General features: G+C 41.6%; 1 protein-coding gene across 1 annotated transcript in view; it reads left to right on the forward strand.

The window, feature by feature from the left end:
* The first annotated feature begins 2,840 nt into the window (after window positions 1-2,840).
* The window catches only part of PPM1L (protein phosphatase, Mg2+/Mn2+ dependent 1L), a 316,224-nt gene continuing 292,018 nt past the window's right edge, over window positions 2,841-27,046 (forward strand). The window contains exon 1 of the mRNA XM_053599806.1: window positions 2,841-3,239. Within this exon, the coding sequence (XP_053455781.1) occupies window positions 2,841-3,239 (399 nt within the window). The remainder of the gene's footprint in view (window positions 3,240-27,046) is intronic.

Raw genomic sequence — 27,046 nt, forward strand, 5'->3', positions numbered from 1 at the left:
ATATAAATCGCTAAATATGAAAAACCTTTGTAATCTTAAGCAATATGCAAATGTTACTTTGTCACTAGGTCTTTTTAAAATTTCTCTAATATATTAAAATTCATAGTAAACTATAACAAAAGCTTATTGAGGCCTTTTTGTAAACTACATGAATTTTTTAACAGAAATAGGAAAATGTCTCTAAGGTCTGCATGAAAAACTATTTTATTGATTTTCACACAGATGAACTACTTAGATGTAAATGTCAAAGTGTATTTCCACATTATCTGGAGGATATTTAAATTTATTAATTAATTCGCCAAGTCAAGCTTTGCTATTTAACCTCCAGGGAGACCAGTATGGTAATCCCTCTTCTTAGGTACAGAGGAAACACAAGTTGTGTCTCCTGTCACAAGTGTCTGTTCTGTTGTCCTTCCTATAGGCTGGATGGATCTCTGGGTTTGGAATTTTACTGCTACTGCAGGACCTAGTTTGACTCCTAATTTTGAAATGTTTACCAGCTTATCTGCAAGTTGCTTTTGGAGAAATTGATTCACATACAGAAAGACTGAAAATGCACCCAAAAGCAATTTGCTAATTTACAGAGAGAAATATTGTAAACTTATTTTCATAATACTGCTAATGCATTATGTTTCGCTATGTTCCTAAAGGCTTTTGAATTCATTATTTCACTTTATATCCTCTTGATTACTGAATAAAATGAACTGATTTTAAAGTATTTTATCTTCTCCATCAGGTGGAAAATATCTAAAACTATCTAACTAGGAGACTATCTTAGATATCAAAAATAACATACTTTTAACAGTTCCTCATACGTATTTCATCTTTTCTGTGCATCTTTGTATTACTGAGACCATAATGTGTAAGTCAGTTAAATGTTAAGTTTTCATTTTTTTCTGGTTATGATAGAAATGTATGCCTTTTGTAAAAACTCTGGGAAAGTCGTGGAAAACAGACAAAAGCCTAAGGCAGAAAATGAAAACCACATATGATCTACTGTAGTTAACTACTGTGAGCACACTGGTGTGTATTTCCTTCCAGTAGTTCTTTTTATTAATTTTATTTTTTGAAAAGTAATCAGGATCATACCAAGGCAGAGCGCTTGGCGGCTTGGCTGGGATTAGGCAGCCTCCAGGCTGGGACTGGAAGAAGATCAGCACTCTTCTTCCTGGACAGGGGTAGCGGCGTCAATGTTTTTGTTTAAAGCTCACTTGCTTCCGTATTCTAACCTGACTTGTACATTGTTCTTCTTCCGATTCCCATCTTCAAGGCCCACCGGCCCCCGTCCACCTTTCAAATTATCCTCGATGGCTCCGCGGCCCTCACCTCTGCGGGTGGAAAGGCTCCCGCCCCACATCGCACCTTCTCCCGAGGTGACCGAGAGCTTCAAACCCAAACGGCAGGGTCGGAGCTCTCGCCCCGCGGCAGGACCTGGACCCTCCTACTCCTGGAAGCTTTGTGTCTCCCTCTGGAAAGGTCGCGGCCAGGGAAGTCGTTGGCGGCTGCTGAGTCCCCTGCTCCAGGGTTGGTTGCTCTCAGGCAGGCCCGTCATCGCGCCGGCCAAGGTTATATCATCAGAGCGCAGTTCTGTGGGCTCCGACTTCCCCTATTTTGCTGTTCTCAGGCTGGAAAGCCTGCTAGGCCCGGGCGATACCTGCAGGCCTCAGCTGCGGACCAAGGGCCGATCCCTTCCGACTCGCTTAGAAAACCGGGAGAAGTGCGTCCCTTCTCGCTTGCCTTATGCCGGGCGAAGCGGGGACTGCACTACCGCGCAGCCTGCTGGAGGGGGGAACGCTCACGTGCGGCTCTCTGCCTCCCGGCGAGCGGCAGCGGCTCCCCGGAAACCAACGCCGAGGCTACCCGCATCAGTTTTAAATTGTCCTGGGAGCCCGAAAAGGGGGCAGGAACGACCTTCCGCAAGAGCTAGGCAGAGGGCGTGCCTTCTCACTCCCCCTGGGTCCACCTGGACTGCCCGAGCTGCCAGCGCGCACCAGCTGCAGCAAACTTCCCCAGCCTCTCACAGCTGGGTGGGAGCACCTCGGGGGGTCCAGTCCCGGCTCCAGGGGCGGGACGGGGCGGGGCGAACGTGCGCGGGGCGGGGCGGGAGAGATCTGGCACCGGAGGGAGCGCGCGAGCGCAGCGGAGCCGAGCCCAGCCGGGAGGTGCCAGGGAGAGGCAGGCAGAGCCCTGGCCGCCGCCTGCGGCTCAGCGCCCACCGTGCTGCGTTGTCAGTCTCCTGCAAACTTTTATTCTCTGGGGCCCCCCGGAGTGTGTGAAGGAATTGGAGTACTTGGCCGTCACCTTGCTCCCTGGCGGCGGCGACCGAAGAGATGTGCATCCCTTGTCTGCTGGGCTCTGGAACCCTGCGCCTCCTCACCTGCTGATCGCTCCTCGGAGCCGCGAGGGGGCACCCCCGGAGGGGCCGCGCGGGAGCCGGCGCCCCCGAACTCTCCGGCTCACCGCGGCGGACCTGCCCGGCGCAACTTTAACTTGATTCCAATCGCTCATCGCGAGCATCCGCAGCTGCTGCTGCCGCTGCTGTCGCCGCTACGGCCGCGATCTCACAAAGAGGCTCAAAGAAAAGAGGCGAGGCGGCTCGGGTGGCAGAGACCGGCTTCTGGGCCGCTGACGCGGAGAGACAAAAGGGAAACTGCCTCTGCTCGCGCTGCGGGCTTGGAGCAGCCTGCCGGTCCGCCTCCCGGCTGGCCCGGTGAACCTCCGGCCCCCACCTCTGGGCGCTGCTCCGCCTCCCTCCCCGCGGGCTGTCCCCGCAGTCTCCCGGACCGGCGACCCTTCCGGGCGCGCGTAGCTGCTGATCGTTGGAGCTCTAGCGATAATAAATGATAGAGGATACAATGACTTTGCTGTCTCTGCTGGGTCGCATCATGCGCTACTTCTTGCTGAGACCGGAGACGCTTTTCCTGCTGTGCATCAGCTTGGCGCTTTGGAGTTACTTCTTCCACACCGACGAGGTGAAGACCATCGTCAAGTCCAGCCGGGACGCGGTGAAGATGGTGAAGGGCAAGGTAGCCGAAATCATGCAGAACGATCGACTCGGGGGGCTTGATGTGCTGGAGGCCGAGTTTTCCAAGACCTGGGAGTTCAAGAGCCACAACGTGGCCGTGTACTCCATCCAGGGCCGGAGGGACCACATGGAGGACCGCTTCGAAGTTCTCACGGATCTGGCCAACAAGACACACCCGTCCATCTTCGGGATCTTCGACGGGCACGGGGGAGAGGTAGGACTTCCCGAGCTCCCTCTCTCTCCGCGTTCTCCTTTTCCCTCGCTCTCCTCTCTAGCGTTTGTGTGTGTAAACAAAAGGATGTAGCTTGCCCGGCAGGGTAGGACCTGGGTGCCGGGGGGGCGTGGTGACGACCTGGAGCCTTGCCAGGTAAATGCGGCTCAAGTTGCCAAAAACATTGCTGGATCCAGACTCCGGGGACTCTCCGGACTCTCCGAGGAAGAGTTATCGGCAGCGTATTTCGTGTCTCTGTATATGAGGTTTCCAAGGCCAGAACCCAGCAAATGACCTCTGTTTAACAGTGGGGAGAATTAATGATATTTGCAGTGAACTTTGGTCCCAGGCCTCAGTGCCCCTCTGCTAAGGTTTAAGGCTGAGCTAGGTACAAAGAAAAAAGATAGCATCTTTTAATCGCCCCCCTCCCTTTAGAGGAAAATACTAAAGCAACCAAGTTGAGTGGGGTTCGCAGTGAGTCAAGGAAGCCGTGACTCCTCCTTCCCGTCGCCTTCGCTCTGGGAGGAATCCCGGGGGCAGCTCTGCACTGCTTCCCAACTCCCCTCAACTTTGCAAGTGCAGCCGGGCCACCCGACAGGAGAGCGTCGCTGGTAGACCGCCTGTTTTCAGAGGGATCTGGGTGCGGGACCGAGATGCCCCTGGCCTGTGTAGAGGGGCAGTGCCCAAAGAGGAGGTGGTTCTCCTACCTCACCCTTGTGCCTTGGTGGGCGTGGGGGTGCAGACGTTCCCTGCTTCTGGATTCTTTTGTTTGTGGTCCATCTGGGAACAAGAGAAGGGCCTAGGGCAGGTTTAGGCCCCTTCCCAGGTTTCTGCGGCACCAGGGTTGCAGGCGCTGGGGCCCAGGTGTCCTGGAGGTCAGGGGAGGGTTGGATCTGACGCTTGCCCGTGGGCCCTGGGTGAGGTAAGTGGTGAATGTGGCTCCTGCGCCTGCCCCCAAGAGCACCGAGAAGTTACCCCATCTCTTTCAGTTAGACAGTGTGCAACATGTCACTGCTATATACTCTATTTTTTTTGTTAGCATACTTTTCTTATTCTTACCCCCCTTCCTCTTTTTCACCACCCCCCCCTCCACTCCCCTTGTCTCTGGGTGGGCTGTAGGGAACTGTAGGGAATGTCATTCTCCTTCAAGCATTTGCTTGTTCTTTGGCCTTTGTTTTGGGTTAACGTTGAGAAAGCTTTCAGTTGGATATCTAATCTACATTCTCCACCCACCAATCTGCCAATCTTTCCATGATACCCTGTCTACCTGCCTTGTAGACACTACTTTGCCAAGAATGACAAACTTAGTAGGAAAACTTATCTAGCAGAACTGAGACCAGTGTTTGCTATTTTCCACCCACACTAACCCTTCTTATATTCTGTCTTTCAGCATGACAGTTTCTCACTGGTTGTAATTTTGTAGTCTTTTGTGTGGTGTGGGGTTCCTCTCAAGATGATAGATACCTTGTTAACTGAGGGAAGAGATGCTGCGTCTTTGGGTCAAAACATACTTAAATGACAAGGTTGCTGGTATAATGACGGACTTGTTTTCTTGCCATAACAAATAACGTCTGTATTTTCATTTTATGTGTCTAGACTTAGTGAGAGTAAAGAAAGCCGGGATCCTCACTTTTGTAAATTATATAATAAGAATATATTTATGGCACACTTTTATATTAAAATTGTTGGTTACAGAAAATCTGTTTCTAATCTTAGAAAGCACAATTTTAGTTTACAGGTCTGGATGTCACGTTAGTGTGGTGAAACTTTGGGTTGCAGTTATCGGAGTGTGACATATTGTAATGATACATGTAAGTGATTGAGTGATTTTTAAATTTTTTTAGCTTGATATTCTAAAACCTGAAAGTTGCAGAAACAAATTTCAGGTTGAGAAAGTCCCAGTACTATCTAGAGATAAATGTATCATCCAGAAAAAGGACATGGTAAATTGTTTTATTTTACTAAAAATATTTTGTATGCACATGGATTTTCATTACATTTTTTCTGACAAATGAAAGGATGATCATTGTTAGCCAAACCATGAAATGCTTTTCACTGTGCCATGTATTAGAAAGCATGCTATCTACAAAATAATTGATATTACAAAAATCTTTAAAAATAGAATAATTGTTTTCTCTATAACCTTCTACTATGTGTAGCTAGTTCATTCATTTTGGCTTTGTTCTAGGAAAAAGTAGGGGAAGTGATGTAATAGGAATTATTTAGATGCTATTTGGAGTGTGGTTATAACAATTGATATTAATTTCTCTTTTGCTTTTTCTTTATATATCATTCAAAGAAAATTGCATCATCTAATTTTTGTCTTTTGTGTTGTTTAGCTCCTTTAACACTCACCAGAGGAGGGTGCCGCTGTTTGATCTTGGTATAGATCAAATTATCTCCTTTCAGAAAAGCGGAAGCTTTTTCTGAACTTTCTATTATTTATATTTACATATAAATAATACTCTAGGATATATATATATATATCTCCTTTCTCTAGGGTGGTACAGAAGATAAACGAGGGGTTTAATTTTATTTCTAATAATTCACACTAAGAAGATGGGCCATAAAAAACCAGGGCCCATCTCTGATTGTAGTGCTTTTTAGATTAAGAAGGGTCCTTGCATATCCTTATAGATCCATTTCATCTTTGTATATAAATTTCATCTCATTATTTTTAGATGAGATGATGTCTGGAAAAGTTGTGACTTTCTAAGGCTAGTAGCTAGTTTTCACAGCCTTCAGCTTGTTAACTCCCTGAATATATTGTTTTGAATGCATATCCAGAGAGATAGCACCCTGGGCATGTAAGAGTGAATGAAATACAACCCTCATCCTCAAAAAGTTTCAGACTAGTAAGTGAAACAGACCCTTATGCCAAAAAATGTAGTCGTGGTGTGCTTAGGGTGTTATGGTAACGCAGGGAAGGTGAGTGGCCCAGGGAAAAAGACACTAAAGGCATAGTTTATTGCAAGACTTGAGATCTGGCCTTGAAAAATTTGCTTTGCCTTTTGCTATACTGTGACCTTGGGCAGGTTGCTTAGGCAGTTTTATCTGGCACTTTATTATCTAAAAAATCGGGATAATCACGCATGTAAGATATACCCTCATCAATTCTATTATACCCCATTGAAAGAAGTACCTAGCGGAGAGAAGGATGTGGAGGAAGAAAGCTCAGGGACCAAGGAGTCTGCAGTGTTGGCAGCAATATACAAGGGAGAGAGACTGTACCTAAGGGAGGGATAACTGTGGTCACCAGAAAGATGTATGTTGGACAGGGATAGTTTAATTAGGTATCCCCCCAAAGCTCTCTTTTTGTTGTACCAAACTTGTGATTACTAATTAAGGATTCCAGGTATTGGAACATTGAGAAAACAAAATCCTGGCTTCCGGTGCAAATTTTCCTATTAGCAAAAAGGAATATTCTCTATGATTAATTAAACCGGTGTTTTGATTTGTAATTCAGCCTCTTACGAGTTGAGTTAGCAGGAACTAGTTATCTTGAATTTATTTAACTATAGTTTCTTTGTAAAAGGTATGTCTTTGGATTTGTTATGCTGAGGAACAGACTCTGGATGGCTATAATTTCTTTTAGGTGGATGAGGTCGTAAAAGGCCTTATCTCAGTCTTACAGGCTGGCTTCCTCACTCGATTCCTTTGGGCTTTTGAGACAACTAACCAAAATACCATTGGTGGATGGTTGACTGTGTATGTGTACGTCTAAAGCTATGGCAGTGATGTTTTGTTATATAAGGTCAAAAAAACAAAAGATTAAAAAGAAAAGTTCAGGTTATATCAATCGATGTACAGAGGTTGTTATTTTTTTATTTACTTATTTGTTTTTTTTTTTGAGACAGAGTCTCACTATTTCCCCCTTGGTAGAGTGCCGTGGTGTCACAGCTCACAGCAACCTCAAACTCTTGGGCATAAGTGATTCTCTTGTCTCAGCCTCCCAAGTAGTTGGGACTACGGGTGCCTGCCACAATGCCCAGCTATTTTTTTGTTGCAGTTCTCATTGCTGTTTAGCTGGCCTGGGCTGGGTTCGAACCTGCCACCGTCGGTGTATGTGGCTGGTGCTGTAAGCACTGTGCTACAGACGCCAGAGGTTGTTATTTTTAAAGTTTAAAAATAATTTTTTTATCTAGGAAAATGCTTGCTTTTGTGCTATGTATAATTTTTATCCATAAGCAAAAAGTGGTGTTTTTTGTTTCTGTGTTTATTTTTATTTACTTTTTATGCTGTCAAAAAAATATCACTAATCTTTTGAGGCAGCTTTATCAATGTTCATGGCTGAAACCTCCCTAGAAGAATGGACTGTTATGTGCTCCATATCCTCATGGTCATTACTGTCTTATAGACCTTGACAGGTGACACAGAGCTTGGCCAATGGTTAAAGCTTAGAGTTCTATGTTTTGCATCAGAGCAAAGCTATACTTCAAGTGCTTGTCAGGGGCTTTAAAAGTCTTGAGGGACAGCGCTTTTCAGCTCAGAAAAGAAACTGCTTATGGAGGGTTGTCTGAAAGACATATAAAGTGTGATTCTTTAGATTATGGGTTCTTAACTTTTCTTGGTTCATGGCTTCCCTTTGAGCATGTTATGAAACTAGGCATATCTCCTGGAAAAATGGACATGCACATAAAATTGTTTATAATTTCAAAGACAAGTAGATGCATGATGCCTCTGGATTTCAGCTTAGTCCAGATAGAATAAAATCTGCTTCTGATGAATCTAGATCTGCCCGGAACTGTGTACTTGAACCCCTTCCTGCCTTCCTGCATGCTGCCATTTGCCTGTGAAGGTTGTATGAGGGGAAGTCTTCCAAAGCTCTTGGAGAAACCAGACACGGGGAAGTTGTTCTCTCAGAGAAACCAGCTGCAGGGAAGTTGTTGAGGACATCATTTGTTACATTGTTTAGTATCATTCTAATGAGGACAAAGGGGCAAATAGTACTTGAACACCTTTATGTTTTTATCTTAATTATATAACTGGGTCATCCTGAATTTGTTGGCTACTAGAAGTATTAAGAGTCCAAACTCTGACCTACCGCTAGCAAATGTGCAGACTTCCATAGAGTACATTCCTTTGGTACACGAACCTCACTCCCAGGACAGCTTATCTTTCCTACATTCAATTTTCCTATATCCCATTTTTCTTTCTTCTGATAGGTCATTTTATCTTACGTGATATGTATTTATGTAAGTTTCACTGGATCCTTTGAAATAAGATATTTTTCTAAGTAAATAAAGTATGAGTGGCACAGTAAATGATCTGCTTTTTAGACATTACAGCTGCTGTTAGTAAATGTTTGACTTGTACATTATCATGTACATGAGGCCCAGGGATTTAGTGTGAACAAATGCCTTATGGTTTAAGAGAAAATTGCAGATTATTTTAGCTAAAAATGGCATATCAAAATTTCTGCAGAATTTTCCTTTTCGGTGAAACTCCTTCTTCTGTGCCTGTGCTTAGGAACCTCTTTGTAGATGACTGCAGCAGCCTGACTGCTGACGCTGGTGTGTCTTCTGAAAAGGTTGTCAGGACGTTCAGTTGAATTAAGGCAACATTTTCTGGATAGTTTGCCCAGTGTGGAAAACAGTATTACGCTCTTCGTGATGTTCAAACACAAATCAGCGCATTCTGTGCCCTCAGGGAACATTCTATCTACTTAAAGAGATGAGCTTTGTAAAAATAGCAGAGCTACAAGGTGCACACTGCCTACAAGTGTGTGTTGATCTGACAGAAGGAATTTGGAGAATTTTGAAGAGGAACTGATGTTTGATTATAACCTAGCATTTCAGTAGACAGACATTAGGTGGAGGGAGGAGGGGAAGAGGACATTACAGGTTAAAGAAAAAATACGGACGTAGTGTGGAGGAGGAAAATGCAGGTGCTGGTGGAGGGCTGGCCAGCGGTCACAGTTGTCAGGTGCCACTTTCCCCAATGGCAGTCATGCCAGAAGCCCATTCATTATTTTTTTTTCCATGTTCAAGTACCCTCTGTGTTTTGATATCTTTAAGAATTGTCTTTAGGCTCCATGCTTGTAGCTCAAGTGGCTAAGGCTCCAGCCACATACACCAGAGCCCACGGGTTTGAACCCAGCCCGGGCCTGCCAAACAACAATGACAACTACAATCAAACAATAGCTGGGCATTGCGGCACACGCCTATAGTCTCAGCTACTTGGGAGGCTGAGGCAGGAGAATCACTTGAGCCCAGGAGTTGGAGGTTGTTGTGTGAGCTGTGATGCTACAGCACTCTACCCAGGGTGACAGTGTGAGGCTCTGTCTCAAAAAAAAAAAAGAAAAAAAAGTGTTTTTAGATTAACTGTTTTTTTCTTAAGCCCAACAGAATGTTGGAAATATTAACTATTTTCAAAAGTTATATATATTTATTTGATAAAGAAACTTCACATCAGCAATGTAGTTGGAAAATCCATGAAATGAAATTTTTAGTCTTTAACTTGCCAAGAAGCTGTCTTCATCTTGATGGAGTAGAATGATTCTAAAAAGCTTTCTCTAGTAGTTTCTAGTTGCCTCTTGAGTCCCTGAGACCCTTTCCTCTTGCTTTTTGTGACCAAAAAAGTGGCATTTAAAATTTGTCAGCTCTAATTTGGGGTTGTTTGTTCCTTCCTTGCAACAAGAAGGTTGCTTGTTCCCTCTGCAGCGAAGGATACTTCAGTGAGGCTGCCCTTTGATGAGCTCTGGTTTGGAGTATCTCTTTCTAGTGTGATTCATGTGGTCGAGATTCTATGTGTAACATGCCTTCATAGGAGACCCAGAATTATGGGGAATCTCAATGTTCCAGCAGAAATTCCATCCACATTTTTAATGCTGGTAAGTGGGAAGATATTATAGAAATAAACCTGATTTTTTTTCTAGCTTAGCTTTGTAAAGTAAATAACTCACAAGGTTTGATACTTGAATCATTATCAGTCACAACTTGGGACTTACAATGACAAAATACGCCAGCATGCTGGAGCCACAGTAGAGGAGCTTTGTCCTGGGGTTTGGGGCGTACACAGGTAAGGAGAGTGGGAAAGGTGGCTGGGACTATTGCTAGCACTGATATCAAAAGCCAAACCAAGGAGCCTGGGCTGTGTTCTATAAATTCTGGAGAACCACCTTGTATTTTGAGCTAAGGAGTGGCATAAAATCCATGCTTTTGCAATCTTGTTCCTCTAATCTATTTAGAGGATTGATTTGAACCAACAAGATAGAATAGTGAGAGGGGAGGGTCATTTGGGAAGCCTGGGCCGGAGCAGGGAAGATGAACCCCAGAGGTGTGGGCCGATGTAGGAATAGAGGGTGAGGATGGGGTGGAGTCCATCTGAGATAGTAAGACTGCCGTCAGTGTTGCTATAACTTTTTATTACCATTTAAATAATTCTACTTATTGAATATCAAATAAGTGCAAGTTAAATACTTAAAAATAAATTAATTTAAAATTATAAAAATAATATAACTACACGATAGAAAAGAGAACACATTCACTCCACATCTCATTACCCTGTCACATCCACTGTTAACAATTCTGGTGTGTTACTTGATGAGCTTTTAAAATATACATTTCAGATATAATTGTACATAGTTATAATGGTACATATATAGCTTTACATCTTGTTATTTTTACTTTATATAATCCTATAAACATTCTATCATTTTGCTACATAATTCTTTATATTTTGTTTAATTTTTTATTTTTTCATTTCTAATGTACTTTTTAGTGATAGAGTAATAAATTTATTGAATGGATATTTGTAGATTATCCAACTAACTCCTGATTGGCATACATTTAGATTCCTCTAACTTTTCATCATTGTAAATAACATTGTAATAAATATTTTTGTGTGTGGATTATTTTTCCAAGGTAGATTTCCCGAAGTAGGGATTCTGGATCAAAGAAGAAATAAAGATACTACCATTATTGGTGGTAATAAAAATAATAATAATACTGCCAGCTGGCACCTGTGGCTCAAAGAAGTAGGGCGCCGGCCCCATATGCCGGAGGTGGTGGGTTCAAACCCAGTCCTGGCCAAAAACTGCAAAAAAAAAAAATAATAATAATAATGCCTCACATTTATTGGGTATATATTGTTAGGTGGGCCAACCTAACTTCATGTCGCATCTGAAAAAAACCGTAATTTGCCCTGGGTCTCACACAGCTGATAAATGATGAAGTTAGAATTTGAAACTGGGATTCACACTTACTGCTATCTGTCAGTGTTTTTGGAAGTGCCACAAATCACCTAATTTGGGCAACAAAGTGCTGATAGGATTGTTACCCGGACACTGCCTGGTCTTTTCATTTTGCTTGGCAGGAATTTAGGCTTCTTGTCTGACTGACAGTATGACTCTGTGACACGTGTTGGTTTCCTAGAAACTACGCTACAAACCATTGTAGGTAGATCTTGTAACTACCTGGGAAGTCAGAAGTCAGAGCAGGGGGTGCCTCACATTCAAACAGCCATTCTCATCTACCCCCGCCCCAACTCTGCTGGAAGAGTCTCTGTTCCACTGTAGAGAAGAATCTCTAACATTTTTGCCTTTTAGCTTATGAAAAGCCTGCATAGAAGTTAAGTAGCATTGGCATAGCCTATCACAATAAACAAAAATGATTTATGTTTTATTTTAATGTACCAAAGGCTTGGCTTTAGGATAAATATATAGGGATATGCATGTGTTTGCATAGTTTCTCTGTGTATTGAAGTGCTGACAGCTTTCATTTCTTTTTGATGACCAAAATGATTTCCATTTACATATGTAATGGTTCATTTTAAATAACAAAATACCATTTTCTCATTTGTTTGTACTATCCAGTTGGTATACTTAGTTTGAGTAGATACTTGTTCTATATTTCCATTCAGGAAGCCTACTTAATATATTATTTTCTTAGTCAACCTTAAGTCAAGCTAAGCTTTGGTAATGGCTAGTTATAGTCTGTTTCTATATAAGTCTTCAAAGAGACAGATTACATAATGAAAGCTATTCTTTTAATAATAGTTAATGGAATGATAATCCCTTTTCTGGCTTTCTTTTATAGTTCTAGGGGCTCCTTCAAAGAGTCCAAAGCATTTTTAGTAAATATTCACACATACTGATGAACTGATACCCTTTCCATAAAGTTGAAGTCTGTGCTATGAAAAGCCGTGCTTAAAACGTGAAGATATAATATTTCTGAAAAACAAATCTACAAGACTTGATCATTTGATCTCTCTGGAGATATTTGTTCTTCTTTCTCTCCCCCCCCCTTTCTTGAGAATAGGGCTTAATTTAATGGAATCTTAGATGCCCCCAACTTTTCTAGAATGAGGAAGAGCTTTGGTAGTTTAATCTATTCAGAATGAGACTTATCCTACTTTTTGTCCATTCCTAGAACCCGGGGAGTTCCTGTCTGTTGCTGGGTCTCTTACTGCTGACCGTGTTTGGGGCCATTGCCTACAATAGTGCAAAGTGTACACTGTGCAGAGACGCCAGGCAGAGACACCTATTTCCTAATGCTTGCAGAAGGACTGTCTGCTCCCTAAACTAGGCATCTGGGGGTCCGCAGTAACTTAGAAACTTTTCTAGTTTGTATAAAAGTGAAAGGCTGTCCTTCTGAGAGTCACATCTTTCTACTGCATCGTTCATCCTTTCTGCCCTCCGTTTACTGCTCTTGTGTGAGTAGCTGACGAGTGAGTTAGATGTTGTAGTTGCTGAATCAAAGGCCAGTTACGTGTTGCACATCATGTCAGCAAGCCACGTAACTTCTCTGGGGAAGTGAACAGTTACTTGCATTTGCTTTTCAGTATTACTATTCTAAGTTTTGGTCATTATAAATGTGAGTGGGAATTTAATGTGCTGTAGAGGTAAATATTAAATATTTCAAGTCGTATTTTTAATAGAGTTTCTATTGGGCGCTGTTCTGCTCAGCAAAGTTTTAAATCTAAAAAATGTTGGTTTTAAAAAATTTTATTCTCGGAGTAACAGCTTCCTTGCATCTGGGCACTGTGAGTCTGGGGAGATAGGACTCCAGGCATCTCTGGCTAGTGGGATCTGCCTATCATCACCCCTGTGAGGATACAGGGAGTCAGCGAGAGACTTCTGGACCCCAAGAGGAGGACTAAAACAGTGGAAAAATGGCAAGTGGTCGCGTGTGTTCAATCAGTCTAAACCCGCCGGCAACTGTAAGTTCAGTAGCAGCGAGACTGCAAACTGGAAAGGCCTTACCCGTGAACTGTTTTGTTGTCTTTGGACTTGGCACTCAGTTGAACTGCCTTGGGGAGAGCCTGAGCGGGAGTGTGGAGAACTTTGGCCGTTGTCTAGGGCCCCAGTCTGAGCCGCTGAGCCAGACGGAGCTAATGGTGTTTGACTGTGGGTCACAGGGAGCCATTGTGAGCAATCTTCCCTGGCAAGCTCCACCCTCAGGTTCGCAGAGCTAGAATCAGGTGGGAGCTGGTAACCCAGTGACCAAGTAGCCTAAGGGTGGGGTCTGAGCTGCCTTATAGCCCTAACCCTCAGGGGCAGAGTGAGACTGGTTTTGGCACACTGGGTAAGTGGATAGCCACTTCAGCAGTGATTCCAGCGATAAGCACTTTCCTGGGAAAGCTTCTGCTCAGTACGTTTACAAGTTCAAAGTGCCTTTTAGGTGGGCTGAAGAGAGATTTAGGGTGTCTACCTGCTGGGGTTTGAGAAATCAGCAGCCTCCAGTCGTATCAGAACTTTGATTAACATCTCATAACCCAGAAGACCACATGTTGCCCAGATAATATTCAATAACATACATACTGGTTTGTTTTTGGTTGTGTTTTTTTTTTTTTTTTTTGGTTTGGTTGTTTTTTTTTTGTTTATTTTGATGTTGTTGATGTTGTTTTGCTTTTTAATTTCAACCTTTTCCATACAGATCCTTTTTCTTTCTCAATTTTTCTAGTTTAATTATAATTTCCCATTGCTGCCTTTTTCAATAATTAGAACTTCATTTTGGCTAGTGTTTCTACTGCTATTATTTGGTTTTTCACCCAATTTTATCCCATAAAGTTTTCTGTTTGCTTGTTTTGGTTTGATTTATAGCATTTTTGTCTTTCCTCTCTACTTGGTGGAGGTAGGGTACTGTGTCTGATCAGGTTAGCAAAGAGCTGCTGACGTCAAGGGAACCACCCATCTGCTGTCTTCAAGAAACACACCTGGCTTCAAAAGACAAATTAAAGCTCCAAGTCAAGGGTTGGAAGACGATTTTTCAGGCAAATGGAATTCAGAAGAAAAGAGGAGTTGCAATCTTATTTTCAGATACATGTGGATTTAAAGCAACTAAAGTCAAAAAAGACAAAGATGGTCACTTTATATTGGTCAAGGGAAAAATACAACAAGAATACATTTCAATTCTAAATATTTATGCACCCAATTGAAATGCTCCCAGATTCTTGAAACAGACCTTACTCAGTCTAAGCAATATGATATCTGATAATACCATCATAACAGGGGACTTTAACACTCCTCTTACAGAGCTGGACAGATCCTCTAAACAGAAATTAAACAAAGATACAAGAGATTTAAATGAGACCCTAGAACAACTGTGCTTGATAGATGCATATAGAACACTCCACCCCAAAGATAAAGAATATACATTCTTCTCATCACCCCATGGAATATTCTCCAAAATTGATCATATCCTGGGACACAAAACAAATATCAACAGACTCAAAAGAATTGAAATTTTACCTTGTATTTTCTCAGACCAGAAAGCGCTAAAGATGGAACTCAACTCTAACAAAAACGCTCGACCCCACCCAAAGGCATGGAAATTAAACAATCTTCTGTTGAATAACAGATGGGTGCAGGAAGAAATAAAACAGGAAATCATTAACTTCCTTGAGCATAACAACAATGAAGACACAAGCTACCAAAACCTGTGGGATACTGCAAAAGCAGTTTTCAGAGGAAAATTCATCGCTTTAGATGCCTACATTTGAGAAACAGAAAGAGAGCACATCAACAATCTCACAAGAGATCTTATGGAATTGGAAAAAGAAGAACAATCTAAGCCTAAACTCAGTAGAAGAAAAGAAATATCGAAAATCAAATCAGAGATCAATGAAATTGAAAACAAAAGAATCATTCAGAAAATTAATGAAACAAGGAGTTGGTTTTTTGAAAAAATAAATAAAATAGATAAACCATTGGCCAGACTAACGAGGAATAGAAAAGTAAAATCTCTAGTAACCTCAATCAGAAATGATAAAGGGGAAATAATAACTGATCCAAGAGAGATACAAGAGATCATCTCTGAATACTACCAGAAACTCTATGCTCAGAAATTTGACAATGTGAAGGAAATGGATCAATATTTGGAATCACACCCTCTCCCTAGACTCAGCCAGGAAGAAATAGAGCTCCTGAACAGACCAATTTCAAGCACTGAGATCAAAGAAACAATAAAAAATCTTCCAACCAAAAAATGCCCTGGTCCAGATGGCTTCACTCCAGAATTCTATCAAACCTTCAAGGAAGAGCTTATTCCTGTACTGCAGAAATTATTCCAAAAATTTGAGGAAGAAGGAATCTTCCCCAACACATTCTATGAAGCAAACATCAACCTGATACCAAAACCAGGAAAAGACCCAAACAAAAAGGAGAATTTCAGACCAATCTCACTCATGCATATATATGCAAAAATTCTCAACAAAATCCTAGCCAATAGATTGCAGCTTATCATCAAAAAAGTCATTCATCATGATCAAGTAGGCTTCATCCCAGGGATGCAAAGCTGGTTTAATATACGCAAGTCCATAAACATTATCCACCATATTAACAGAGGCAAAAATAAAGATTACATCCTCTCAATAGATGCAGAAAAAGCATTTGATAAAATCCAGCATCCTTTTCTAATTAGAACACTGAAGAGTATAGGCATAGGTGGCACATTTCTAAAACTGATTGAAGCTATCTATGACAAACCCACAGCCAATATTGTACTGAATGGAGTAAAACTGAAAGCTTTTCCTCTTAGAACTGGAACCAGACAAGGGTGTCCTCTGTCACCTTTACCATTCAACATAGTGCTGGAAGTTCTAGCCAATACAATTAGGCAAGACAAGGAAATAAAGGGAATCCAAATGGGAGCAGAGGAGGTCAAACTTCCCTCTTTGCTGACAACATGATCTTATACTTAGAGAACCCCAAAGACTCAACCACGAGACTCCTAGAAGTCATCAAACAATACAGTAATGATTCAGGATATAAAATCAATGTCCACAAGTCAGTAGCCTTTGTATACACCAATAACAGTCAAGATGAGAAGCTAATTAAGGACACAACTCTCTTCATAGTTTCAAAGAAAATGAAATACCTAGGAATATACCTAACGAAAGAGGTGAAGGACCTCTATAAAGAAAACTATGAAATCCTCAGAAAGGAAATAGCAGAGGATATTAACAAATGGAGGAAATACCATGCTCATGGATGGGAAGAATCAACATTGTTAAAATGTCTATACTTCCCAAAGCAATCTACCTATTCAATGCCATTCCTATCAAAATACCAACATCGTACTTTCAAGATTTAGAGAAAATGATTCTGCGTTTTGTATGGAACCGGAAAAAACCCCATATAGCTAAGGCAATTCTTAGTAATAAAAATAAAGCTGGGGGCATCAGCATACCAGATTTTAGTCTGTACTACAAAGCCATAGTGCTCAAGACAGCATGGTACTGGCACAAAAAACAGAGACATAGACACTTGGAATCGAATTGAAAACCAAGAAATGAAACTAACATCTTACAACCACCTAATCTTGGATAAACCAAACAAGAACATACCTTGGGGGAAAGACTCCCTATTCAATAAATGGTGTTGGGAGAACTGGATGTCTACATGTAAAAGACTGAAGCTGGACCCACACCTTTCCCCACTCACAAAAATTGATTCAAGATGGATAAAGGACTTAAATTTAAGGCATGAAACAATAAAAATCCTCCAAGAAAGCATAGGAAATACACTGGAAGATATTGGCCTGGGGAAAGACTTCATGAAGAAGACTGCTATGGCAATTGCAACAACAACAAAAATAAACAAATGAGACTTCATTAAAGTGAAAAGCTTCTGTACAGCTAAGGAGACAATAACCAAAGCAAAGAGACAACCTATACAATGGGATAGGATATTTGCATATTTTTAATCAGACAAAAGCTTGATAACTAGGATCTATAGAGAACTCAAATTAATCCACATGAAAAAAGCCAACAATCCCATATATCAATGGGCAAGAGACATGAATAGAACCTTCTCTAAAGATGACAGACGAATGGCTAACAAACACATGAAAAAATGTTTATCATCTCTATATATTAGAGAAATGCAAATCAGAACAACCCTGAGATGTCATCAAACCACAGTAAGAATGGCCCACATCACAAAATCTCAAAACCGCAGGTGCTGGCGTGGATGTGGAGAGAAGGGAACACTTTTACACTGCTGGTGGGACTGCAAACTAGTACAACCTTTCTGGAAGGAAGTATGGAGAAACCTCAAAGCACTCAAGCTAGATCTCCCATTTGATCCTGCAATCCCATTACTGGGCTCCTACCCAGAAGGAAGACAATCCTTTTATCATAAGGACAGTTGTATTAGACTGTTCATTGCAGCTCAATTTACAATTGCCAAAATGTGGAAACAGCCTAAATGCCCACCAACCCAGGAATGGATTAACAAGCTGTGGTATATGTATACCATGGAATACTATTCAGCCATTAAAAAAAATGGAGACTTTACATCATTCGTATTAACCTGGATGGACGTGGAAGACATTATTCTTAGTAAAGCATCACAAGAATGGGGAAGCATGAATCCTATGTACTCAATTTTGATATGAGGACAATTAATGACAATTAAGATTATGGGTGGGAAGCAGAAAGAGGGACGGAGGGAGGGGGGTGTGGCCTTGGTGTGTGTCACACTTTATGGGGGCAAGACATGATTGCAAGAGGGACTTTACCTAACAATTGCAATCAGTGTAACCTGGCTTATTGTACCCTCAATGAATCCCCAACTATAAAAAAAAAAAAAAATTGTCAAAAAAAAATAAAATAACATTAACGTGTTAAAAAAAAAAGAAAATGGAGACTTTACATCCTTCGTATTAACCTGAATGGAAGTGGAAGACATTATTCTTAGTAAAGCATCACAAGAATGGAGAAGTATGAATCCTATGTACTCAATTTTGACATGAGGACAATTAATGACAATTAAGGTTATGGGGGGGGCAGAAAGAGGGAGGGAGGGAGGGGGGTGAGGCCTTGGTGTGTGCCACACTTTATGGGGGCAAGACATGATTGCAAGAGGGACTTTACCTAACAATTGCAATCAGTGTAACCTGGCTTATTGTACCATCAATGAATCCCCAACAATAAAAAAAAATAAATAAAATAAAAATTTATATTCTCTTAGTTATGTAATTGTTATAGGGCAGAAACTTTTTACGTTTATACTATTTTCATTTATCTTTTCAATTAAATAACTTCGACTTAAATTGGTCACTGGACATTTTCTGGGCAGTCTCTTGATGACCGCGTGAGGATTTTTTGGAAACTGAGACGTAGTAGTTGATCCTACTGTTTACCTCTTTGCTAAGGGAGGTGCCTGTGGTTCAGTCGGTAGGGTGCCGGCCCCATATACTGAGGATCGTGGGTTCAAACCCAGCCCCAGCCAAAAAACTGTTTATCTCTTCGCTGGAATGAATTTAATTTTCCATAACAACTGATTTGCACAGGTATATGGTAAATATGAGTGTTCCAGAGTTTGGGATTAAGGAGTTTGTGCTTTTAGTTTAGCACTTAAATGTTTTTCTAAATTTCTGTTTAGAAAGAAGAAGATATAATGTAGGAGCTTCACATGAAAGCTATAACCCAGTTACAACCTAAGGATAGGGAGAAGGGGAAAGGGGGGGGAGGGGGGAAGGAGGAGGGAGGGACGTGGAGGGAGGGGGATTAATGGGATTACACCTGCGGTGCATCTTACAAGGGTATATGTGAATCCTAGTGAATGTGGAATGTAAAGGTCTTAGCAAAATAACTAAGAAAATGCCACGAAAGCTATGTTAAGTAGTGTGATGAAAATGTGTCAAATGGTCTATGAACCAAGTGTATGGTGCCCCATGATCATACTAATGTGCACAGCTATGATTTAATAAAAAAAAAAAAAAGAAGAAGATATATTTCCTCCTTGGATCGGTCTGGCAGGGATTTTTGAATTGTCACATAATCCAAATATAGTGTCTTAGCTTTGCAGCTACATGAAATATCTATTTTTAAAGATTTTCATCAAGGAGATTCCACATCATCCATAGAGAATTTTTTTTTGTTTGCTTATAATCTTTTCTATCAAGAAATTCAACTTTATATGTGCATGCGGTCCCTAAGCCCATTGTTCCCAGTCCTCAACAGAGGAGGTAAATTAGAGATAAATTAAGATTAGGTAGTTACCAATTTTAAGTCAGTAAAACCACTATAATTAAAATTTTCTTTCCTCTTCCCCACATTACATAATTACATCATATTTGTAGGAGAAGCACTCATGTCAAAAAAAGGAGATACAGTGTAATTTCTACCAAAGACAGAATAACTTCCGGATGATCAATAGTTGCACTTCAGAGAGCATCATAGATCAATAGAGCCAGCGAGGGAGATGTCCTCTCCCTGTTGGGTGGTTTTGCCTTTAACGTCCACTGTCAGAGGCTTAAGCTGCGGGTGCACACCTACGTGCTGCGTTATCTAGAATATTTTGGCAGCAAGTGACAGGAAACTCAAGTGGAAGCAGCTTGGACACCAGGGACAGTTATGAGCCCCACATCACAGAAGGCCCAGAAATGGATTTTGGTCTAGCAGCTCTGCGACTTTATGGCTCTCGTTCAGTGTCTCAGAATATCCCTTTTTTTTCCCTCTTGTGGTTGGGGGCTGCAATACTTCAAACCGCTGTAGCCATCTTTGTGTAACTACATCCAGAGACATAGAAAAGCAGCTCTGTCCGTCCTGCGTTCTTTAAGCCCTAGGGAAACCTTTCTAGAAAGTATTCCTCGCTGTAGGCTGGAGTTGTGTTGTGTTCTGTGTCCATGCCTACACCAGTGACTTGGCTGCAGGAATAGGGATATGATCAGCACGATTAACCCTGACCCATCGTCATTCACCCCAGGACTGGGGAGGAGCCCCAGCTCCTCTGCAGGACATGGCAGCCTAGAAAGATGAGTAAGGCTAGTGCTCTGTTGGCGAGGAGAAAGGGAGGTGGGGATGGCTGTTAGGTGGGCCACACAGGTGGGGAGCAGGTTTAGACAAAGTGGCCTGGAACATTCCTTGTTCTGCACTTTAGCAACCTAGTCGGAGAATGTTGCTGTGAAGTGTTTAACACTGACATGGGGGAATTCAAATTTAGAGGCTTTAGGAAAGGGTAAACCATCTTATTTTTGGATTGGGTTAGGGATGGTTTTGCCTGGGAGCTGAGATTGGTATTTTAACGTCTCAATAAGAAAGTATGAGTAAGTAGTGTTCTAACTCAGGTTTTCTCTTTGTTCTGTGTGAACTAGCAAGACAAGGGGTCTGAGTGTTTGGAGAACAACAAGGTAAGTTTTAAAAAATCTAATGTTTAGTGCAGTTAATGCTGCTGATAAACATGGAAACATCCTGGGGTTCTGTTGGCTGTCCATTTCTATTTTACTGTCTTCTGTTTTAGACAATGACACAGAATTGTTGGTTGCATCTATTAGGATTTTTGTCCCTTAATTATTGTATATTGTTAAGTTTTGTTGTTTTCTTGTAAAATATGCTAATGTACTCCAGGCTAAGGAAGGGATTCCTAGGAAGCAAGAGTGGCAAAGATTTTTTTTTTTTTTGTAGGCCAAACAAATGCACTTGGAGTCAATTCTGTGTGCGAGGATGGAGAACTCATCCTGATGCTGTGCTGTAAATTGATTACAATGAGGTCGTCTTTTCATTATGTTATCTTGTCTTATTATTGCCAGTTTATAAACGTGCTTACTGACCAAACTTTCTATTTGGCGTTGGTAACTTCTCTGGTGATTCATTCTCTCATTCTCTTTCTAGACTTTTTTTTTTGTCTTGATTTACAATATGCAGTCATTTTGCTTTCCAAAAATGTAGTTTTATTTCTGACTTTCTGTATAGTTATTTGTCTTATTTTTGCTTGCTGCCTCATTCCATTAACTAGAAGTAACAGAGCAAGGTTCTGTACTACTGATGATAGTGGGTGTTTTTGAGATTGTTAAAAAGTTTGAGATAAGGAGGGTGTGAAATGTCTTCAGTTTGTGGGCAATGGGGTAAAGAGTCTTTATAGGTATGATGAAAGAGGAAAACCAGTGGAAAAGTAAGAGCCAAAGAAGAAAGGACATTAAAGGTACAGTAATGCAGACTTAATAATCACAAGAATGGTCTAGATCTTAATGTATATGTGGTGCTGAAAACCAGCGTGCATTGCTTACATGAAGGGGAGACTGAACACTGTCTTTTTTTCCTTTGAGAAAAATTATTCCCAGTGGTTTTATCTCAGGGAACCGACTTAGGAAACATTAGTCTAAATAGCAGGTGACGGACGGTACAGGGCACTGGCCCTGCAAGCTGAGAGGACCCAGCAGGAGAGACTGGTCTGGACTGGAGCTCGGGGGCCAGCTTGCCCTGGCATTTCTGCCACTTTTGGTGAAGGTTGTCCTTATTGTTTCTAGGTTTTTTTTTGTGTTTAAATCCTTGCCCTAATTTCTACTACCTATCCTGTAAGAAAACTTTGGCTGCTTACAGGAGAGTCTCATATAGAATGGGATAGGTCCTAAGTTGTTATAAAAGACAAAATCATGTCTGGTCAAAATTTTTCTTGCAAGATCCCTCAGATTGCTCATAAAAAACAGTACATGTGATTTTTTACATCTTACTCTGTAGAGTAGTATGTGGTTATAAGTGTATAATACCTAAAGTTAAGGTTTATAATATGTATTGTAAGTGTATAATATCTAAAGTTAAAGTCTATTTAAAGGGTAAAGTATAATCAAACAAAATATAGTTTTATAGCATTTCAAATGATATGAAAAGGGCATTTTGAATTTGTGTAAATTTGTGAATGGTAACATTTCACTGTGCCTTCTGTAAGATAATAGAATCAGTAGTTGAGCAATATTTTGAGATTTTCAGGCAATTTACAGGAACTTCGTCTCCCTCTTTTGCCTTCCCTTGGGCAGGGTACTGCTCTGTTGCCCAGGCTGGAATGCAGCAGTATCATCATAGCTCACAGCAGCCTCAAACACCCGGGCTCAAATGATCCTTCTGCTTTAGCCTCCTGAGTACCTGGGGCTAACAGACATATGTCACCATGCCCAACTAATTTTTTTCTACTTTTTTTAAGCGACAAGTTCTTGTTGTGTTGCTCAGGCTGGTCTTGAACTCCTGGCCTAAAATAATTCTCCTACCTCAGTTTCCCAAAGTGCCAAGATTACAAGTATGAGCCACTGTGCTTGGCCAAGATATATTTCTATGTGTGATCACTTTGAGAAAATTTAGTCTCTGGAAGTTTTAAATATACAAAGCAGAATAAACATGTGACTTTTTGAGTTAGGAGTAAGATTGATTTATCCTGATTATTTTTTTATAGTCAATTTTAGGAAGATAATTATAATGCCATATTGAATGCTTTATTTTTAATCTAAGTGCCAGTCATAGTTTTGACACCAGATGGGAGAGTAGAAATGGGCCTTCAGCCTGGTAATTTATGTTCTTTAAGACGTAGAAAAATTTATATTTGCTGTCATTTCTTGCCTGTGGCTTGAGCCCCGGGGGTTTTATCTTTCAGCTATTTCAGAAGAGAGACCAGTTGGGGATCCTGACCTTCTCTCTATTTTCCTTACAAGCCTTCTGAGCACCAGGCCTAACCTGTTTGAGTAAATGTCTGGTCCTGGGTTTGTCCAAGAGACTCACAAAGGAGCAAATAACTGTTGGAAATGCAGTTCTTATTTTTAGCATCTAGGGGGTCCAAGCGTCTGCTGCTGAAAAAAAATCACAGGGGTAAAGTACTGGGACCTTGACGGTGGCCGGAAAGGCTACTTATGTCTTTGCATTAGAGCCACAGGGCCTGCTCTGCTTCATGGGACTTCATAGGGACAGAAATTGTTTATCCCTAAAGGATTATGTAATGCAAACAGATTTAGACATGAAAGAGTACAGGCAGGCGTGTACTTTGGAAATCTTGCTCAAGAGAGAATTCTTTTGTGAAGGACAGCTAGTTTTATTTTTTCCTCTCAAATATAGGCTAACAGGGAGAGGACCCAAATGAGGTTCTAGCTTTACCAAGAGAAACCCTAGCCCCAACCCCTTCCCGGCTTCCATGGTGGCTTTATCTTACCTGGAGAAGGACACCTACTTTCTTCATTTAAAAAAATGTTAGCACTGAGAAAATATTGTCTAGTGAGCAGTTAATAATCAGATTTTGCCATTTGCTCCAACTATTCTTTTTAAAAACAAGTCTTTGTAGGGGTGTGTGCTTTCGAGAAGAATGACTGGGCTGCCTGATAGGTCTATGTTAACTTTATAAGAAACTGCCAAACTGTTTTTCCAAGTGGTTATACTATTTTACATTTTCTTTTCTTTAAAAAAACTGTATTCTATGCAGGTATCCAATTCTAGTTTGTCAAATTTCAAAATAATAAGGGGGATATAACGGAATACCATTCAGCCATTAAAGAAGATGGGGGCTTTACATCTTTTGTATTAACCTGGATGGAGGTGGAACTCACTCTTCTTAATAAAGCATCACAAGAATGGAGAAGCAAGAATCCAATGTACTGAATTCTAACATGAAGGCCATAGATGATCTACTACAAGGGGAGGGGGTAGGGGAATCAGGGATTGACGAGAGGGAGGGAGAGAGGGGGATGGGAGTTACGGTGTATGGCACACCTCTTGGGGGTGGGGTGGGACACAATTACAAGAGGGACGTTACCTAATAACTGCAATCAGTGTAGCCTAATCTTTGTACCCTCAATGAATCCCAAACAATTAAAAAAAATGCAAACATTGTAACCTAAAAAATAATAATAAGGGGGTACAAATGTTTCTTATGTGTGGATACATTTTATAATGTTTAAGTTGGCACTTCAGTGTGCCCATCGCCCGAATAGTGTTCCTTGTACCCCATAGGAAGGTTTTTAGCCCTCTCCTTCCCCCTCCCTCCTCTTCTTGATTTCCAGTGACTATTACATCTCCTTGTGCCTGTGTGTGCCCATCGATTAGCTCTCAGTTATTAGAGAGTACATTTTCATCACGTATGTGAGAGCTCTAGTTGCTCCAGGTCCTCACCAACCTTTTTAATTTTAGCCCTTCTAGGATGTGTGATGTGGTATCTTAGTATAGTTTTAGTTTGCATTTTTCTAATGAAGTTAGTTATGTTTGGTTTGCATTTTTTCTAATAGTTATATTGAGCACGTTTTCTTCTTCTTCTTTTTTTTTTTTTTTGGACAACAGCCCTGTTTTGAAGACATAGGAATGGTTGTCAAATCATGTTTATCTTGTAAAATCTGACTTTTGTCCTTCCCTCTATAATGTGAGTGAAAAGGGAGAAAAAGCGGTGAAAAGCAAAGGAGTGATTGGACACGGTCCTCTCACTGAAGGGGAGAGTTCCAGGAGCACAGCCTAGAAATAAGAAGCGTTGAGAGGTTGTGTCAGGTAACCAAGGACTCAGGTGAAACAAGGAGGGTGGACGCGAACAATCAGAGCTTGTGACCATGAAAGGTAATTTGTATTATTGGATTCTTTTGATTTATTAAAGCCTTGTTATCTTGTACTCTAGGTTAGAAATTTGCATCACACTCCCCTTACAAAAGTGTTTGGGAAGCGCAGTCTGCATGCACTGTTCTGCTTTCTCTCAGCTGAGCTCATTTCCTTTTGCCATTTGATACTTTTATGAATCTGAGTTTTTGTAAGTCTCCCAGGACCTCATAAATTGCCATACGTGAAGGCCTGTTTTCAGCCCTCATCTTATTTGATTTTTCTGTAGGCCCTGACTGTCTTGACCTCCTCTCTTCCTGAGCTCACCTCCTTGGCCTTATGTTTTTTCTGCTCCTTCTTTGACTGTGAGGGCTTAACTTCCTTCACAAACGTGGGTTTCCAGAAGGGTTGTGGTTGAGGAGTTTGTCTCATTTTCTTTCTTTGCATCAGAATCTTTGTATCTTCTTGGGTTTGAACCGTCCTTTCTGAGCACAGAGCTCTCCTTCCCTTCTAGAGAACCCACATCTTGATGTGCGGACCTACTATTTTCTTTCTGGCTGACATATTGACAACTGTCAGAAACCAAATTCGCCTCCTTTGTCCCTGGATTAATTTTCTCTCCAGACTTGTCTTCCCTCTCATGGTGTCCTTATTCTCTCCGTCTCCCACTCTTGAACCTGCCATGCCATCTTTTGCTTTTTCATCTTTTGGAGCAATTCCGGGTGCTTCCTAGGAGCTTAACAGATATGAAACTCAAGAAAAAACTGGCTGGAGAGGAAAAGTACCTTTCTTTTCTCTTAGGCAAGGCCTTGGGACTTTCTGTAATGCCTCTCATCCCTGCCTCATCTGCACAGTCAGGCTGCCGCTGTGCTAATTCAGCTGTCATCACTTCATGCTAGGACTGTGACAGTGGCTTCCTGCCACTTTGTCTCTGGTCTCTTTCTTCTTTGATCCATTGAGTGATGTCTCTGATAGATCAATCTTTTAAACCTGCTGGATTGAATATACACTGTTTCTTTTTCAAAAATCTCTGATTCCAGCCTCCATTGTTTATTTATGTGAAATTTGTGTTTTGAGTTCTTCTAAGAGCATCTCTGACAACTTTACCTTACTCAGGCTTACCTGGTGTTAAACGCTGCATTAGAGCAAAATTTTTGGTCTGTGATTCACTGAATACCTGATAGGTACACAAGCCCACTGCCGCTACCTTGTTAACTCTGTACCACCATTTGAGAGTAGAGTCCCTGAGCCTGGGGGCTGCAGACCCAACAGGTCATGGCGTGTTGGGAACTGGGCCATACAGCGTCACCGCCTGAGCCCCACCTCCTGTCCCATCCACCCCCACCTGCCACACTCCCCTCCCTCGTCTGTGGAAAAATTGTCTTCTGTAAAACTGATTCCTGGTGCCAAAATCTTCTGGTCCACAGCCTGTTAGGAACCAGGCCAAGTGGTGGGGATGTGAGTTTGCTCTGTATTATTACCGTTCCATGGAAAAATTGTCTTCCGTGAAACCAGTCCCTGGTGTCAAAGAGGTTGGGGACCTCTGCTGTGGGAGACTTCTCATTTCTCTTTCCATAGCCATGTCTAATCCTTATTTCACATTCCCCTCCATTTCCAGCTTTTCCATGAAGACTTGCTTGGTATCGTGTCAGTGTTAAGTAGTCATCTCCTTTGAATTTACTGTCTGTTATATGAAATCAGACATTTTGTGTTGCTGTTCTTTTTTAAGGTACTTTCCTCTCCAGCCAGTTTTTCCTTGAGTTTCATGTCTGTTAAGTTCCTGGGATGTACCCGGCACTGCTCCAAGGGCTTGCATTCTGGTGACAGAGGTGCCCAGGAACGAAAGGCCACACCAGGCCGCATGATTGCGTTCTGCATCACTCACCTGACGTGTCTGGTGGAGACTGCAGGACTCTGCTTATTCTGACTGTTCAGCATCCACAGTGTTCTCTCTCAGATTCCTCATGGCCCTGTGAAGCAGCTGTTGTTACCCCCATTTTACAGTTGGGGAAACTGCAGCTCAGTTTCTGTGTGTCTAGGATAATATAAGTGCCATGTGGCAGACCCAGGATTAAAATGTTTCCCATGTC

The sequence above is a fragment of the Nycticebus coucang genome, chromosome 8 (genome assembly GCF_027406575.1).
Source record: "Nycticebus coucang isolate mNycCou1 chromosome 8, mNycCou1.pri, whole genome shotgun sequence".
Taxonomy (NCBI): Eukaryota; Metazoa; Chordata; class Mammalia; order Primates; family Lorisidae; genus Nycticebus; species Nycticebus coucang.